We start from the raw sequence: 16,910 nt of genomic DNA on the forward strand, positions 1-16,910 counted from the left end.
TTATCAATTTGGTTTTATCCCAGGGTTACAAAATTGGTTCAACATATGTAAATCCATTAATATAATATAAGCCCTAGAGTTGAAGGTTGCTGTGAGGTGTGATGGCACGGCACCCTACCAAGGGTGACATAGTGAGACTCTCTCAAGAAAAAAAAAATGTTATACACCATTATCAATTTGGTTTTATCCCAGGGTTACAAAATTGGTTCAACATATGTAAATCCATTAATATAATATACCACATAAATAAAACCAAAAACAAAGACCATACGATTCTCTCAATTGATGCAGAAAAGGCTTTTGATAATATGCAGCATCCTTTCATGAACAGAACACTGAAGAAAATAGACTTACATAGGACATGTCTTAAACTGATAGAGGCCATCTACAGCAAACCCATAGCCAATATCATATTGATTGGAGTAAAATTTAAAGCATCTCCACTCAGATCTGAAACTAGACAAGGATGTGAATTGTCACCACTTCCATTCAACATGGTGGTGGATGTCCTAGCCATTTCAATCAGGTATGAGAAAGGGATAAATGGTATTCAAATAGGGACAGAGAAGGTCAAATTCTCACTTTTTGCAGATGACATGATCTTATACCTGGAAAACCCCAGAGACTCAACTTTAAAGTTCTTCAAAGTGATCAAGGAATATAGCAGTGTCTCAGGATACAAAATCAATACCTACAAATCAATAGCCTTTATATATGCCAACCATAGTCAAGTCAAGAATAATCAAAGACTATTCCTTTTACAGTAGTGCCAAAGAAGATGAAATACCTGGGAATATATCTAACAAAATATGTGAAAGATCTCTATAAAGAGAACTCTGAAACCCTGAAAAAAAAAAAAAAGCAGAAGATATTAACAAATAAAAGAACATACCATGCTCATGGTTGGGAAGAATCAATATTGTTAAAATGTCCATACTACCCAAAGCAATCTACAGATTTAATGCAATCCCCATCAAAGCACCAATGTAATACTTTAAAGAATTTGAAAAAGTAGTACTTTATATGGAATCAGAAAAATAGCCAATATGATTCTTAGAAATAAAAACAAATCTGGAGGCATCACATTATCAGACTTCGGGTTATACTACAAATCTATAATGATCAAAACAGCGTGGTACTGGCACAAAAGTAGAGATGTATATCTATGGAGTACAATAGAGAATATAGAGATGAACCCAGCCATATATCATCATTTGATCTTTGACAAACCTAACAAAAATATGCACTGGGGAAAATAATCCCTATTTAACAAATGGTAAGGAGAAAAAAATTGTTAACCACATGTAGAAGACTGAAACTGGATCCACACCTCTCACCACTAACAAAAATTGATTCTCATTGGATAAAATATTTAAATTTGAGGCATGAAACTATGAAAAGACAAGAAGAGAATGTGGGGAAAATACTTGAAAATATTGGCATGGGAAAATGAGGAAGACACCCCCACCCCAGGTAATCACAGCAACATCAAAAATAAATAACTGGAATTTGATCAAGCTGAACAGCTTCTGCACAGCTAAGGGCACTACAACCAAAGCAAACAGACAGCCTTGAGAATGGGAGAAGATTGTTGCATGTTATGAATCCAACAAAGGTCTGATGATGAGAATCTACAGAGAACTCAAATTAATCAATAAGAAAAGAGCAAACAACTCCCTATATAAGTGGGCAACAGACTTGAACAGAAAATTCTCAGAAGATATTAGACAAATGGCCAACAAACACACAAAAATAAAATAATAATAATGCTCATCATCATTAATCATCAGAGAAATGCAAATCAAAACCACTCTGAGATATCACCTAACTCCAGTAAGAGTATCCCACATCAGAATGTCCCAAAACTACAGATGCTGGCATGAATGTGGAGAGAAGGGAACACTTCTACACTGCTGGTGAGATTGCAAACTAATATAACCTTTATGGAAAGAAGTATGGAGAATTCTTAAAGAACTAAAAGTTGACCTTCCATTTGATCCCACAATCCCATTACTAGGTATTTACCCTGAAGAACAAAAATCATTTTACCACAAAGACATTTGCACCAGAATGTTTATTGCAGCTCAGTTCATAATTGCCAAGTCTTGGAAGCAACCCAAACACCCATCAACCCAAGAATGTATTAACAAATTGTGGTATATGTACACCTTAAATACTATTCATCCATTTAAAAGATGAAGACTTTATGTCTTTTATGTTTACCTGAATGGAGATGGAACACATTCTTCTTAGTAAAATATCTCAAGAATGTGAAAAAAAAGTATCCAAGGTACTCAATACTATCATGAAACCAATATATAAACACACTCTCTTACAAATGATAAAACACAAATATAGTCTAGCAAGAGGAGGGGGAGGAGGACAGTGGTGGTGGGAGGAGGGAGAGCATTTGGTGGGTTCTCACCTAATGTGCACAATGAAAGGGTATATTTTAAAATAACTAAGAGTAAATTTTAAATGTCTTACAACACAAAATAAGTGAGATGATGGCTATGTTGATAGGTATGATTTAAGCATTCCACATTGTATATCAAATCATCACATTGTACCCCATAAATGTCTAGTTATAACTTTAATTTAAAATTAATAAAAAATTTATATGTTCATGTGTGTCTGTATCTATATGTATATCTACATCAACCTCCATTTCTACATCTACATCTATCTTTCTCTAAGCACTTCTCTATCTCTGTCTACATCTATATCTAATATTGGCTCCATTACCAAGAAAACATTTTCTATGAAGTTTTGTTTTGTTTTGTTTTTGTTTGTTTGTTTGTTTGTTTGTAGTTCTCTTATGTTTCACGTTGCCAGCCAGTAGGATTTGCTGACCAGAACTTTGTAACTTTCTGTTCCATTGATGCATTCCCTTTTGGGTTTCTTTGAGAAGAATGGAAGAACCTCCTTGCAGCCATGAGATAACAAAAGAGCTTTACACCACCTGTTTGTCCTGAAAAGACAAGATAAGCAATACATAACTGCAGACTTTGCCCAGGGACCCCTGAGCCTCCAAACAAAATGAAGAGAATGACCAATATTAATCCTTAGCTCATTGTAATAATAAAATCTCCCCACCATAGGGGAGACTTACCCACCAGTTTTTCTTCATGGGTCGTAAGTACTACCATGATTTCTCACTGCACTTGTGTGTCCTGCACTCCACCCCAGATACACAATGATGTCACCACCCTTCATGCAGTATTCATTTTCACCTCCATAAAAGGCCCTAACACTGTTGGTCATGGAGGTCAATTTGAGGTAGGCTATACGCACCCTCCATAAGGCCTACATCTACATCAGTCTCTATGCCTAAATCTACATCAGTCTCTATGCCTAAACCTACATCATCAGCCTCTACACCAATACCTACATCATTCTCTATACCTACATCTACATCAGTCTCTAAACCTACACCAGCATCAGTCTCTACACCTACATCTACATAGTCTCTATGCCTACACCTACATCAGTCTCTACATCTACATATATATCAGTGTCTATGCCTACGCCTGCATCAGTTTGTATGCCTACACCTGCATCAGTCTCTACACCTCCATCTACATCAGTTTCTATGCCCACACCTGCGTCAGTCTCTACGCCTACATCTACATCATTCTCTATGCTTCCACCTGCATCAGTATGTATGCCTACTTCTATATCAGTATCTATGCCTCCATCTATATCAGTCTCTACACCTACACCTACATCAGTCTCTATGCCTACATCTACATCAGTCTCTGTGCCTACACCTATATCAATCTATACACCTACAGCTACATCAGTCTCTACACCTACACCTACATCAGTCTCTATGCCTACATCTACATCATTTTCTATGCCTACATCTACATCAGTCTCTATGCCTACACCTATATCAGTCTATACACCCACAGCTACATCAGTCTCTACCCCTACTTCTACATCAGTCTCTATGCCTCCATCTACATCAGTCTCTACACCTACACCTACATCAATCTCTACACCTACATCTACATCAGTCTCTATGCCTACACCTACGTCAGTCTCTATGCCTACACCTGTGTCAGTCTCTACATCTACACATGCATCAGTCTCTATGCCTGCTTCTACATCAGTCTGTATGCCTACACCTGCATCTTCATCAGTCTGTATCTTCCTACATCTCATCACTCTCTACATCTACATCAACCTCTACATCAGTGGTTCTCAACCTTCCCAATGCCACGGCCCTTTAATACAGTACCTGTGGGTCCAACCCACAGGTTAAGAACCGCTGCTCTATTTCTATGTCCTCATCTACATCCTATTGGTTCTATTTCTTCAGAGGACCCTGACTAAACAAACTCTCTTTGGTGTTAGAGTCTTGGGTCATTCTCTTTTCTATAGTGTTTCTTTCTTTTATTTTTATGTTGTTTTTTTCCTTAGAAAATTTTCATTTCTTTCCCCTTTGGGAAAATCTATCAATTCTACTTTTTTAAAATTCCTGACATCAGCATCATTCTGAGGAAACATTTATGCACCCAAGAGAATATATATATTTTCCAATAATTTCTTTTTGTCTGATTATTAATTTGTATCCATTGGTCCTTAATTTGCTTTCTTACAATGATATGAGAAATCTGTGTCTTTTCTCTTTCTTTCCCCCAATTCCCTTTGGGGTACTATCCTGACCTATCTGCCTTTCAGAATAAATTTGGCAAGTGCAGACCATGCCATCGCCCAGGAACAGAGCCAGGATTTTGGTTGGAGATGAGAGAGCCACTTGAAAGTCTTTCACGGGCTGGAGACTGGGACCTAACTTCTGCCCAGGTCTTCCAGGGAGCCCTTCATCTACATTTCTGGGGCCAAAACACTGAGGGGAGTGGTCATCTGGGCCAGGCAGATGGCTGGTGGTGAATTCCACAGGATCAGACCAGCCGGTCAAGCCCTTGATGTAGATCTGGGAGGGGGTGTGTGTCCTCTTTGCTACCCACTGGAAACAGATGTTTCTGCCCTGAGGTGCTGGGACAGAGGAGGACATCCGGGCAGCCCAGGCTGCGGTGACACGGGTGAGCTATGGAGCATCCAGGTGTGAGGGCCCTTGCCCACATGTCAGAGGAGCTGAGTTATGGCCTGTGGTTTGGTGATGGGAAGGACATAAACATCCAGTCATATGACAGGCACTTGGCCACCTGGGGCCATCACATGCTTCCAGTAGAGAGATTTCTGTAATCTACAAGGGATTAACTGACATTTATGTAATGTGAAAAGGGGAAGTCATGCTAGAAGGCAGCTCCCTGGATTTTCTGTTGAAGAAATTGGTGAAGATGTGGGAAACAAAGACAGCATGGATGAGAGAGGCAGGTTTGCAGAAGTTTTAGGCAAATACACTAGCTATGAGAGCTGCACCCTAGTACCAGAGACAACACAGTGAGGAGTTTGTGGGGGACAATAGATGTCACATTGTGTGTTTTAGGGCATTTCATAAGTATATTTCCTACACAGAAGAAAGGCTTACCTACAGACTCTCTGGATCAAAGAGGCACTCTCCATCCTGAGGGAAGATCCTAGATTGCCAGCTTCAAAGGCCCACATCCCTTTCTGGCTCCCTGGGGCCAGCAGATGAGGTCATACAAATGCAAGCCCTGAGAAAAATGCACTGAGCTGCTTGCTTGGGGATGTGGGGCAACAGCTATGACCTCACATGCAGGGCTTTGCCTGGGAAACAGAGAGTGGAGTGTAGGGCTATATCTACAGATATGGGGTCGTGGGAGAGAGAGAGAGTGGGGTACAGGATTAAATCCATGGGGATGGGGTCTTGGGAGACAGAGAAGCGGGAACATGGCTATATCCATGGGGAGGGGGACCTGGGAGACAGAGGAGTGATGCAGGGCTAAATCCATGGGGAGGGGGTCGTGGAGACAGAGAGCAGGGTGCAGGGCTACATCCATGGGGATGGGGTCATGGGAGACAGAGAGTAGGGTACAAGGGTGTATCCATTGGGAGGGGGGTCCTGGGAGACATAGTGTACAGGGCTATATCCATGAGGAAGGGTCATGGGAAAAAGAGAGTGGAATGTGGGGCTGTGTCTATGGGGAAAGGGTCATGGAAGAGAAAAAGGGTACAGGGCTACATCCATAGAATGGGGTCCTGGGAGACAAAGAGTAGGGCACAGGAACCACATACTGAGAAGGGGAGATTCTCGGCCTGCCCCCATGTGCTCTAGAAGCAGATTCAAGGGGCTATCTGGGCACTTGTGTCACAGGATCAGATGTGTGACTGGTGGATCCCACCAACCATCCCCACAGGAGCCGGGAGTGGGGACAGATCACCCAGCAGACATCTGTGCGGGACGCATTCGCCTGACCACATGGACTCTGAGAATCTCACAGGAGGCTGGCAAGGCTCTGGAGGGTCTGTAACCACAGAAACAATGCTGGCTGGGTTGGGAGCAGTAAGCAGACAAAATGAAGAACTACTGATTCTGAGGTCAGAGCCATAGACAAGGAGGCCATCAGGACACAGCCACTGGCCCGAAAGGGGTCTGCCCCAGGAGGCCAGGACAGAGCACCCACCCCAGGCAGGGGTCTTGAGCCTGACACCTAATAGGATTCTCCCTGCTGGGTGTTGGACATGCTTGGGACCCGGGACTCCTTCCTCTCAAGTTCCCCTTTGGAATTGCATCCCCATCTCACCATTGCATCTCAGAGGCATCTGAGGTCCACAGACAAAGAGGACTTTCACTGCACATGTGGCTCTGGTGACATGGAGATGAGACTGTGGCCTCACAGCTGAGGCTGGGATGGGTCAGGAATCTTCAGGTTGCTGGTGTGGATGAAGGTATTTTGTGTTGAGGAGAACTTGAGTTCATGGGGCGAGAGGGTGGACTTTTACAGGCCAAGCTGTATCCCCGTGGGTCCCTGTGCTGAATTCTTAACCCCCAGGATATAAGTAAGTGCCCTTATATGGAAATCAAGCCATTGCAGGTCACATCAAGTTTGAATGGAGCTCTACTGGGGCACGGTGGGCCCCATAATCCCTGGCGTCTACAGAGAAAAGGGACACTTGGACACACACACAGCAGGGAGAGTGCCGTGTGAAGATGAGGGGCCACTGCCAGGAGGTAGCAGGGTCTGGGCCAGAATCTCCCTGGTCTCCAGCCTGGTCTCCAGCTGGGAACAGCAAGCACATGCTGTCTCCTCCATGCAGTCTGTGTACTGTGTCACAGCAGCTGCACCTGTGGTCCTAAGCCAGCAGCCCGATGGCCTGCAGAGGCCTCCTGCCTCACCCTCGGGGTGCATCATGGCTGTCTGGACTCCCCAGTGATCCCCCGGCCTGAGAGGTTGAGTCTGTAATAAGCCACTTAACCAAAGTGAAGCCAGAGCCCAGAAGGAGCTGCTGGGAGCCCAGGGCTAGAGAGTGTTCATCCCCTGGGGCCCAGCTGTGCAGCTCCCATGCTCTCCTGGTCACTCCCTCTTTGAGGGCCAGCTCATGCAGCCAGGATGCCATGGACCTGGATGTGATTTTGTGGAGTCACTTGCAGTGGGAAGGACAGGAAGCCCCAGACACCCCCATGACAGTTCCCAGAGCTACCCTTCAGTACCCACATGGTGGTCTCCTCCAGGGACCCACGCAGGAGCCGTCCCCAAGACACCATCCTAGACAGGTCCCTCTGCCCTGCTCCTCTGAAGTGCAGCCACCATCCCCCACGCCCTATGCCTACCCCTGACATTGGCAGCAGCCTATCCAGACTCTCCCTCTCCCCAGAGCCTTCCTCCTGGTGAGATCTCTGCTGGGCTCAGAGCAAGGCCCACCCTCATCACAGGTAGAGCCTTGTGCCTGCCCTTCATGCCCCTCCCTGCATGGTCCCACACCCCAGGCCCAGGGAGGCCCCTTTATTCCTCTGGTGCTGGCCCAGACACACTGGGCCCTCGGTGCCCCCACCCACCCACTCAGAAGAAGCTAAGCAGCCCTACCAGGCTGCCCCTCCGTCCCCACACCTCAGGCTCTGACAGCCCCTGCTCAGGCCCTCAGTGAGTCCTTCTGTGTCCTAATGCTGGATCACCCACCTTGTGCTGCCCCCACTCCCTGTCAGCACTGCCCCCCACCTCCCCTGACCCTTTAGGAGCAGAGTGAGCCTCTCCCAAGAAGGCAGCCTATCTTGCTCCTCCAGGAGCCCCGGCCCAGGTTACTTCCTGCCCACAGTGGCCCTCAAGCACCTGTTCCCTGGGCAGCCAGCCCCCAACCCCACCTGTGGCCTGGGAGCCCAGCTCAGTCTCTCCCCTTGTCCATCCCAGCCCCCTCACTAGCCTAGCCCAGCAGGCAGTTCACATCTCCTCCTCCTTAGGAGAAGGAGGACAGGCTGAAGAGGGGTGAGGGAGAAGCAGCCACTATGCTGGGAGGGTGGGGGGGGGCAGAGGGCTCAGGTGAGAGACCCAGGTACTGAGACCTAGGCCCTGGGGAGTCTGGCGGGGCAGGGCAGGCAGCCCAGGACTGAGAGGCAGAGAGCAAAGGGCAGCACGTGGTGCCCAGCTCATCACTTTCTCCCCTGGGCACAGGGCACCCACATATAGCAGCCTTGGCTGTGCATGCCCTCTGGGCTCCCCCCACACCCTCTGACATAGAAACCCACAGAAGAAAAGGGAACTTCAGGAAGTAACCATGCCACAGGTTTCAATCCCACTCTTAGTCTGCAGGGGCTGGGGTGGGGGTGGCGTTCACACCTCTAGGGACCAGCGCCGCCATCTCCGAGGAAGCCTCAGCAGCAGCCACAGAGCACAGGTCCCGGAGGACACCCATGGGCCAGGCCAGAGCAGGAAGGACTTGGACACCCCCAAGATCAGCCCCGTCTTGGTGAGTGGGTTGGTAGGGAGCCAAGGTCAAGAGGAGAGGGGTCGGATCCCCAGCAGCAGTGGGTGCTCCAAGACCCGAGCACTCCACAGGCCATCGGAGGGAGGGGAGACCCAACCCCAGATGGCAGGGCCGGCGTGGGGTAGCTGGACTGCCCCTAGGCCACAGCACCTCTGTGGGCAGGAGCATCCCATGCCCACAGAGGCTGACTGAGGCCACAGGGACCACCAGGCTGGGCATCAAGGCACCTGGGCAGACAGGCCCCTGACTTTTCTGTGCTGGGAGGAGGCAGAGCCCCTGGGAACCTAGCTGGAGGAGGTCCAGGATGGGCAGTATGGCCAGACCTGAGGACACAGCACAAGCGAGGAGGAGCAGTCAGAGCCCAGGGCAGGGTCAGGGGTGCCGGCTGTGGAGTCCTCAGCTGCCGCCAAGGCCAAAAGCATCAGAAGAGGCAGGAGCATCACAGGGTAGGCCCAGGGCTGCAGGAGTAGCACAGGACCCAGGAAGCCTGGACAGCTCCAGACCTGGGTTCAGATGCCCAGCAACAGAAAGGAGGGTCAAGAGCACAGGCTTGAGAGCTGTGGGAAGGCTGTGAGGGTTGGACAAGCAGGGGCATCTGACTGAGCAGAGTCATGAGGACTAGAGAGGCCGGAGGTGGGAGTCAGGAGAGCCTTCAGAGCTGGATAGTGGAGCAGGAAGGGTGAGCGCCAGGATCCAGGAGAGCCGCAGGGAGGGAAGCAGCCCAGGAACAGGGTGCTCTGCTGAGGAGAGCTGGCTAGGGAAACATGTGGCCCAGGGGCAGGCAGAGCAGAAAAGAAAGGAGAGCAGGAATGAAGCTCAAACTAGCAGAAGGTGCTGGGAGGGGCAGGAGGGTGCACATGGCCTGGGACATGCCACAACCCTTGTTGAGGGAGGTGAAGAGTTGGGGCGCAGCTGCCCAGAGCTCAGGGGACCCAGGGCAGAGCGGGCTCCAAGTAAGCAGAGCAGATGGCATCCAGGAGGACCAGGGAGCTCCACCACCCCCACAGTTCAGGGGACCAGGGCAGAGCAGGTTCAGGTGGGCAGAGCACATGTGAGTCAGGAGGAGCAGGGGGCCGCCCCTCAGAGCTCAGGGAACCAGGCAGAGCAGGTTCAAGTGGGCAGAGCAGGTGGGAGTCAGGAGAAGCAGGGGGCAGCCCCCCAGAGCTCAGGGGACCAGACAGAGCAGGTTCAGGTGGGAAGAGCAGGTGGGAATCAGGAAGAGCAGGCGGCAGCCCCTCAGAGCTCAGGCAGAGCAGGTGAAATTCATGAGGAGAAGGGGGCAACCCCCCATAGCTCAGGGGACCAGGACGGAGCAGCTCCATTTGGGAAGAGCAGGTGGGAGTCAGGAAGAGCAGGGGGCCGCCCCTCGGAGCTCAGGGGACCAGGCAGAGCAGGTTCAGGTGGGCAGAGCAGGTGGGAGTCAGGAAGAGCAGGGGGCAGCCCCTCAGAGCTCAGGCAGAGCAGGTGAAAGTCATGAGGAGAAGGGGGCAACCCCCCGTAGCTCAGGGGACCAGGACAGAGCAACTCCATTTGGGAAGAGCAGGTGGGAGTCAGGAAGAGCAGGGGGCCACCCCTCGGAGCTCAGGGGACCAGGCAGAGCAGGTTCAGGTGGACAGAGCAGGTGAGAGTCAGGAGGAGCAGGGGTCAGCCCCCCATAGCTCAGGGCAGAACCGGTTCTGGTGGGCAGAGCAGGTGGGAGTCAGGAGGAGCAGGGGGCAGCCCCTGGGAGCTCAGGGTACCAGGCAGAGCAGGTGGGAATCAGAAGGAGCAGGGGGCAGCCCCTGGGAGATCAGGGTACCAGGCAGAGCAGATTCAGGTGAGCAGAGCAGGTGGGAGTCAGGAGGAGCAGAGGGCAGCCCCTCAGAGCTCAGGGAACCAGGGCAGAGCATCTCTGGGTGGGCAGAGCAGGTGGGAGTCAGAAGGAGCAGGAGGCAGCCCCCCCATAGCTCAGGGCAGAACCGGTTCTGGTGGGCAGAGCAGGTGGGAGTCAGGAGGAGCAGGGGGCAGCCCCTGGGAGCTCAGGGTACCAGGCAGAGCAGATTCAGGTGAGCAGAGCAGGTGGGAGTCAGGAGGAGCAGAGGGCAGCCCCTCAGAGCTCAGGCAGAGCAGGTTCAAGTGGGCAGAGCAGGTGAAAGTCATGAGGAGAAGGGGGCAACCCCCATAGCTCAGGGGACCAGGGCAGAGCAGCTCCATTTGGGAAGAGCAGGTGGGAGTCAGGAGGAGAAGGGGGTAGCCCCCTGTAGCTCAGGGGACCAGGGCAGAACAGGTTCAGGTGGGCAGAGCAGGTGAGAGTCGGGAGGAGCAGGGGTCAGCCCCCCATAGCTCAGGGCAGAACCGGTTCTGGTGGGCAGAGCAGGTAGGAGTCAGGAGGAGAAGGCGGCAGCCCCCCATAGCTCAGGGGACCAGGGCAGAGCATCTCTGGGTGGGCAGAGCAGGTGGGAGTAATGAGGAGAAGGGGGCAACCCCCCGTAGCTCAGGAGACCAGGGCAGAGCAGCTCCATTTGGGAAGAGCAGGTGGGAGTCAGGAGGAGCAGGGGGAAGACCCCAGGGCTCAAGGGACCAGGGCAGAGCACCTCTGGGTGGGCAGAGCAGGTGGGAGTCACGAGGAGCAGGGGGCAGCCCCTTGGAGCTCAGGGGACCAGCGCAGAGCAGGTTCAGGTAGGCAGAGCAGTTGGGAGTCAGGAGGAGCAGGGGGAAGCCCCTCAGAGCTCAGGGGACCAGAGCAGAGCAGCTCTGGGTGGGCAGAGCAGGTGAGAGTCAGGAGGAGCAGGGGTCAGTCCCCCATAGCTCAGGGGAGAACCGGTTCTGGTGGGCAAAGCAGGTAGGAGTCAGGAGGAGAAGGGGGCAGTCCCCCATAGCTCAGGGGACCAGGGCAGAGCATCTCTGGGTGGGCAGAGCAGGTGGGAGTCATGAGGAGCAGGCGGCAGCCCCCGTAGCTCAGGGGACCAGGGCAGAGCAGGTTCAGGTGGGCAGAGCAGGTGGGAGTCAGGGGAGCAGGGGGAAGCCCCCAGAGCTCAGGAGACCAAGGCAGAGCATCTCTGGGTAGGCAGAATAGGTCGGAGTCAGGAGGAGCAGGAGTTAGGCCCCCCATAGCTCAGGGCAGAACAGGTTCTGGTGGGCAGAGCAGGTGGGAGTCAGGAAGAGCAGGGGGAAGCCCCTCAGAGCTCAGGCAGAGCAGGTGAAAGTCATGAGGAGAAGGGGGCAACCCCCCGTAGCTCAGGGGACCAGGACAGAGCAACTCCATTTGGGAAGAGCAGGTGGGAGTCAGGACGAGAAAGGGGCAGCCCACAGAGCTCAGGGGAGAACAGGTTCTGGTGGGCAGAGCAGGTGGAAGTCAGGAAGAACAGTGGGAAACCCCCTGGAGCTCAGGGGACTAGGGCTGAGCAGCTCTGAGTGAGCAGTGCAGGTGGGAGTCAGAAGAAGCAGGGGCAGCACCCTGTAGCTCACGGGACTACAGCAGAGCAGGTTCAGGTGGGCAGCCCCCCATTGCTCAGAGGACTAGAGCAGAGCAGGTTCAGGTGGGCAGAGCAGGTGGGAGTCAGGAAGAACAGGGGGCAGCCCCCCGGAGCTCAGGGGACCAGGGCAGAGCAGCTCCGGATGGGCAGAGCAGTTGGGAGTCAGGAGGAGCAGGGCAGCCCCCGGAGCTCAGGGGACCAGGGCAGAACAGGTTCAGGTGGGAAGAGCAGGTGGGAGTCAGGAGGAGCAAGGGGCAGTTCCCCAGACCTGAGGGGATCAGAGCAGAACAGGTCCGGGTGGGCAGAGAAGGTGGGGGTCAGGAAGTGTAGGAGATAGCTCCCCAGAGCTCAAGGGACCAGGGCCGAGGGACTGTAGGTGACTGTCGCCCACTCCTGATGGAGAACAGGAGAGACTACTTGGGACACCAAGCTAGACCTCCAGTCCACTTGGAGTGGGGAGCTGGCTGCAGAGACCAGGTTCTTGAGGGCCTCTATGGGTGGAAGGTACCTAGGCCAGGGGCTCCTGGAGGAACAAGACAGGCTGCCATCTCAGAAGAGTCCTGCTCTACTCCTAGGAGGTCAGGGGAGTTTGGGGGAGCATATCGACAGAGTCGGGGTGGCACATGGTGGGCAACCGAGCAGTAGGTCACAAAGGGACCCACTTAGTGCCTGAGCAGGGGCTGTTAGGGACAGAGGGGCAGCCTGGTGTGGTGCTCAGCTTCCTGGGGTGTGAGGGGGGCACCCAACTGCACTGAGAGCCCAGAGCATCTGGGCCAGCACCAGAGAGATAAAGGGGCCTCCCTGGGCATGGTGTGCCAGCACCACACAGGGAGTGGCGTGAAGGGCAGGCACACGGCTCTACCTGTGCTAGGGGTAGGGTCTGAGCGAGGCTCTGGGTAAAGGGAGCCCCTCGACAAGTGGCTAGCAAGGCCAGGGGATGGCCTACCCAGGCCAGAGACTAGAGAGGTAGGAGGGTCAGAGGGGCCATGAGTAGTGGACATCAGCAAGCCAGGCAGGACACCTGACTGGGAGGGGCAGGGTGCAGCCCCTAGCCAGCTTCAGAGGACACTGAGGCCAGGCTGAGAGCAGGCTATTGCCAGGTCCTTGCAGAGGGGCCAGGTGGCAGCCACCCAGGTTGGGACAATCCAGTCAGGGACTATGGCAGGCTTGGGGGAGAACAGGGCTGCCAGTCTATCAGGAATGCAAAAGAGAGCAGAGCAGGGGCAGGGGCAGGGGCAGGGAAAGGGGCTAGGCCCTCCTGAGCCATGCCTGAGGTAGGCAGATGAGGAAGGGCCAGAGGCCCCAGGGTCTGCTCACTCCAAGTGGTCACCAAGCAGGGCCCAGGGACTTGTCCAGCACCTAAGGCTATGGCATGAGGCCCCATAACAGCAGACGGAACACATCTGATGCAGGGAGGGGGCAGCCACACACACACACCTGAGGCCCATGGGCCCAGTGCCAGATGCACTCACACGCGCCTTCTCTTCCGCAGCCAAAACCACGGCCCCATCAGTCTTCCCGCTGGCTCCCTGCAGTGGGGGTACATCCAGTCCCACAGTGGCCATGGCCTGCCTGGTCAAGAACTACTTCCCTGAGCCTGTGACCGTGACATGGAACTCAGGTGCCCTGACCAGTGGCGTGCACACCTTCCCAGCTGTCCGGAAGTCCTCGGGGCTCTACTCCCTCAGCAGCATGGTGACCGTACCAGCCAGCAGCTGGTCCAGCCAGACCTACACCTGCAACGTAGCCCATCCGGCCAGCAACACCAAGGTGGACAAGCGCATTGGTGAGAGGACAGCCATGAGAGGGAGAGTGGCCCCAGCCCTGGGCAGTGGGAAGCTCCCGTGTGAACCCTACTCTGTGAGAGGTTCAGGGTGCAGGCTGGATGCCCCTGGGCACACAAAGGGGCACTGGCTTCAGACCTGCCAATAGCTGTGCCCAGGAGCCTGCCCTGGCTTAAGCCCATCCCAAGGGCCAGACTCTCCCCACTTAGTCGGACAGCCCCTCTCCTCCAGACCCCTGTAACATCCCCTCTCTTTGCAGCACCTCCTGGCCCCACTCCCCAATGCCAACGTAAGTTTGCCCAGCCCTTGCTCCCAGCCTCAGGTGGGGGGACGGCAGCCTGGGAGGAGCTCCCCAGTCTGAGGGCAGGCTCCATCCTGATGCTGACCTGTCTGTCTCTGTCTCCCATCACCAGCATGTGAAGTGGTGGGAGGCCCATCGGTCTTCATCTTCCCCCCAAAGCCCAAGGACACCCTCATGATCTCACTGACACCCAAGGTCACATGTGTGGTGGTGGACGTAAGCCAGGATGAACCTGAAGTCAAGTTCACTTGGTACGTGGACAACGTGGAGGTACGCACAGCCCAGACGCAGCCACGGGAGCAGCAGTTCAACAGCACATACCGCGTGGTCAGCACCCTCCCTGTCCTGCACCAGGACTGGCTGAAGGGCAAGGAGTTCAAATGCAAGGTCGACAACAAAGCCCTTCCGGCCCCCATCTCGAAAACCATCTCCAAAGCCAAAGGTGGGAGCAGCAGGCAGGGCGGGAGGGTCTCTCAGGCTGCCATGACCATGCGACTGGAGCCCCACTCACCCTCTGGCCTGGAGTGACCTCTCTCCTGACCTCTGTTCCCACAGGTCAGGTCCGTGAGCCACACGTGTATGTCATGGGCCCTGCACGGGAGGAGATGACCCAGTCTCGTGTCAGCTTGACCTGTCTGGTCAAAGGCTTCTACCCCGAGGATATTGTCGTTGAGTGGGAGCACAAGGGCAGGCCCGAAAACGACTACAAGACCACCCCACCTGTGCAGGACTCGGACGGGTCCTTCTTCCTCTACAGCAAGCTCACCATAAACAAGGAGAATTGGCAGTCAGGAGATGGCTATTCGTGCTCTGTGATGCATGAGGGCCTGCACAACCACTACACCCAGAAGTCCCTCTCCATGTCTCCGGGTAAATGAGCTCTGCACCCGGCAAGCCCCTCGCCCCTGTGAGGGTGCATGTCCCACCCATGTACATACCTCCTGGGCACACAGCATGGAAATAAAGCTCCCAACACTTCCCTGGGCCCCTGTGAGACTGTGATGGTTCTTTCCAAGGGTCAGGCCAGGCTCTGAAGCCTGACTTGTCATCACTAGGGAGAGAGCGGGTCCCACGCAGGCCAGATCCAGGCTGTGCAGATCTGCACAGGTGTCCAGAACAGAAGTTGGCCAGGGGCACCGTGGGCAGAGGAGGGACCTTGACTGGAGATGGCCCCTCTTTCTGGCCCTCCCTGCAGCCCCTAGCAGCCCCTTGAGGGAAACAGGGACACAGCTCCCAGACAATGCCATAGCAGCCTTGCCCAGGGCTACTGTCCACAGGGCCTGTGCTGCAGCATCTGGCCTCTTTCTGGTGGGGACACTAATCACACCTAGGAACACTCACTCCTGAGCCCCACAGGGGCAGAGACACAAGGGGAAGTGCTGTTCCCATACCCACGTGGACACTGGACCAGATCCATGAAAATAAACTGAGTGTGGCCCACACGGCCACTGTATACACACACACACCAACACACCAGGGCCTCACACAGGCTGCCACTGGGCTCACAGACCAGGGAGATGTGCCCACTGCACGAGCACTTGCACAAACACTGGCATACCCCATGGGCTGCTCAGCAGCTTGTCCACGTCCTGACCAGTTCAGAAAAACCTACCCCACTCAGAGGGCCCCCAGGCCCTACACACACACACACACACACACACACACACACATATACACAGAGGCAAAACACATGCCATGGCCACCTACACCACACCCCACCATCCCTGGCAGGCTCTGCCCTCCCCCAACCTTCCAGGCCTGGTCAGAGGGAGGGGCTGGGCACAGTACTGCCCTGTAAGGCCAGGGCAGAATGGGAACAGGGCCACCACAGGCTTTGTCCACTCCAGACCTCAGCCCAGAGCCCTGAGGCTGGCAACCCACAGGGCAGCCAGGAACTGACCTCAGAACACTGCTGCCCAGCCCAGCCAGGCCCCACAGCCCAGGACCCACCACAGTAGGAAGCACCCCCCGAGACCTAGGCTGGGTGGGACATGGCACTGACCACTCCCTCCCTGTCCAGAGCTGCAAGCAGATGAGAGCTGTGCCGAGGCCCAGGATGGGGAGCTGGACGGGCTCTGGACAACTATTGCTATCTTCATCACCCTCTTCCTCCTCAGTGTGTGCTACAGCGCCACCGTCACCCTCTTCAAGGTGGGCCCAGGCCAGCCCCACACCATCCCCAGGCTGCTTTCAACACTGTCCACAGGCCATTCCACAATGTCCCCAGACTGTCCTTACACTGTCCCCAGGCTGCCCCTGACAGTCCCTATGCTATCCCCCAACTGCGTCCTACTGTCCTCAGGTTGTCATTACTGTATCCCCACATAGTTCCCCACATGTCTCCTCACCATCCCCAGGCTGTCCCCACACTGTCTCCCAACTATTCTCAGGCTGTTCCCACAATGACCCAGGATGTCCCCATACTGTCCCCAGGACATTCACATGCTGTCCCATGCTGTCTGCAGCTGTTTCCCATACTGTCTCCAGTCTGTCCCAAGACTGTCCCCAGGATATCCCCCA

At 53.8% G+C, this 16,910-nt stretch overlaps 1 gene segment (V, D, J or C); it reads left to right on the top strand.

Annotated features, from left to right (window-relative positions):
* Positions 1-15,375, top strand: part of LOC128587761 (immunoglobulin heavy constant gamma 1-like) — a 102,546-nt gene extending 87,171 nt beyond the window's left edge. The window contains 4 exon segments of the C gene segment in view: positions 13,798-14,091; positions 14,349-14,378; positions 14,503-14,832; positions 14,946-15,375. Of these exon segments, the coding sequence occupies positions 13,869-14,091; positions 14,349-14,378; positions 14,503-14,832; positions 14,946-15,268 (906 nt within the window).
* The last annotated feature ends 1,535 nt before the right edge of the window (positions 15,376-16,910 follow it).

The sequence above is a fragment of the Nycticebus coucang genome, chromosome 6 (assembly GCF_027406575.1).
Source record: "Nycticebus coucang isolate mNycCou1 chromosome 6, mNycCou1.pri, whole genome shotgun sequence".
Classification (NCBI taxonomy): Eukaryota; Metazoa; Chordata; class Mammalia; order Primates; family Lorisidae; genus Nycticebus; species Nycticebus coucang.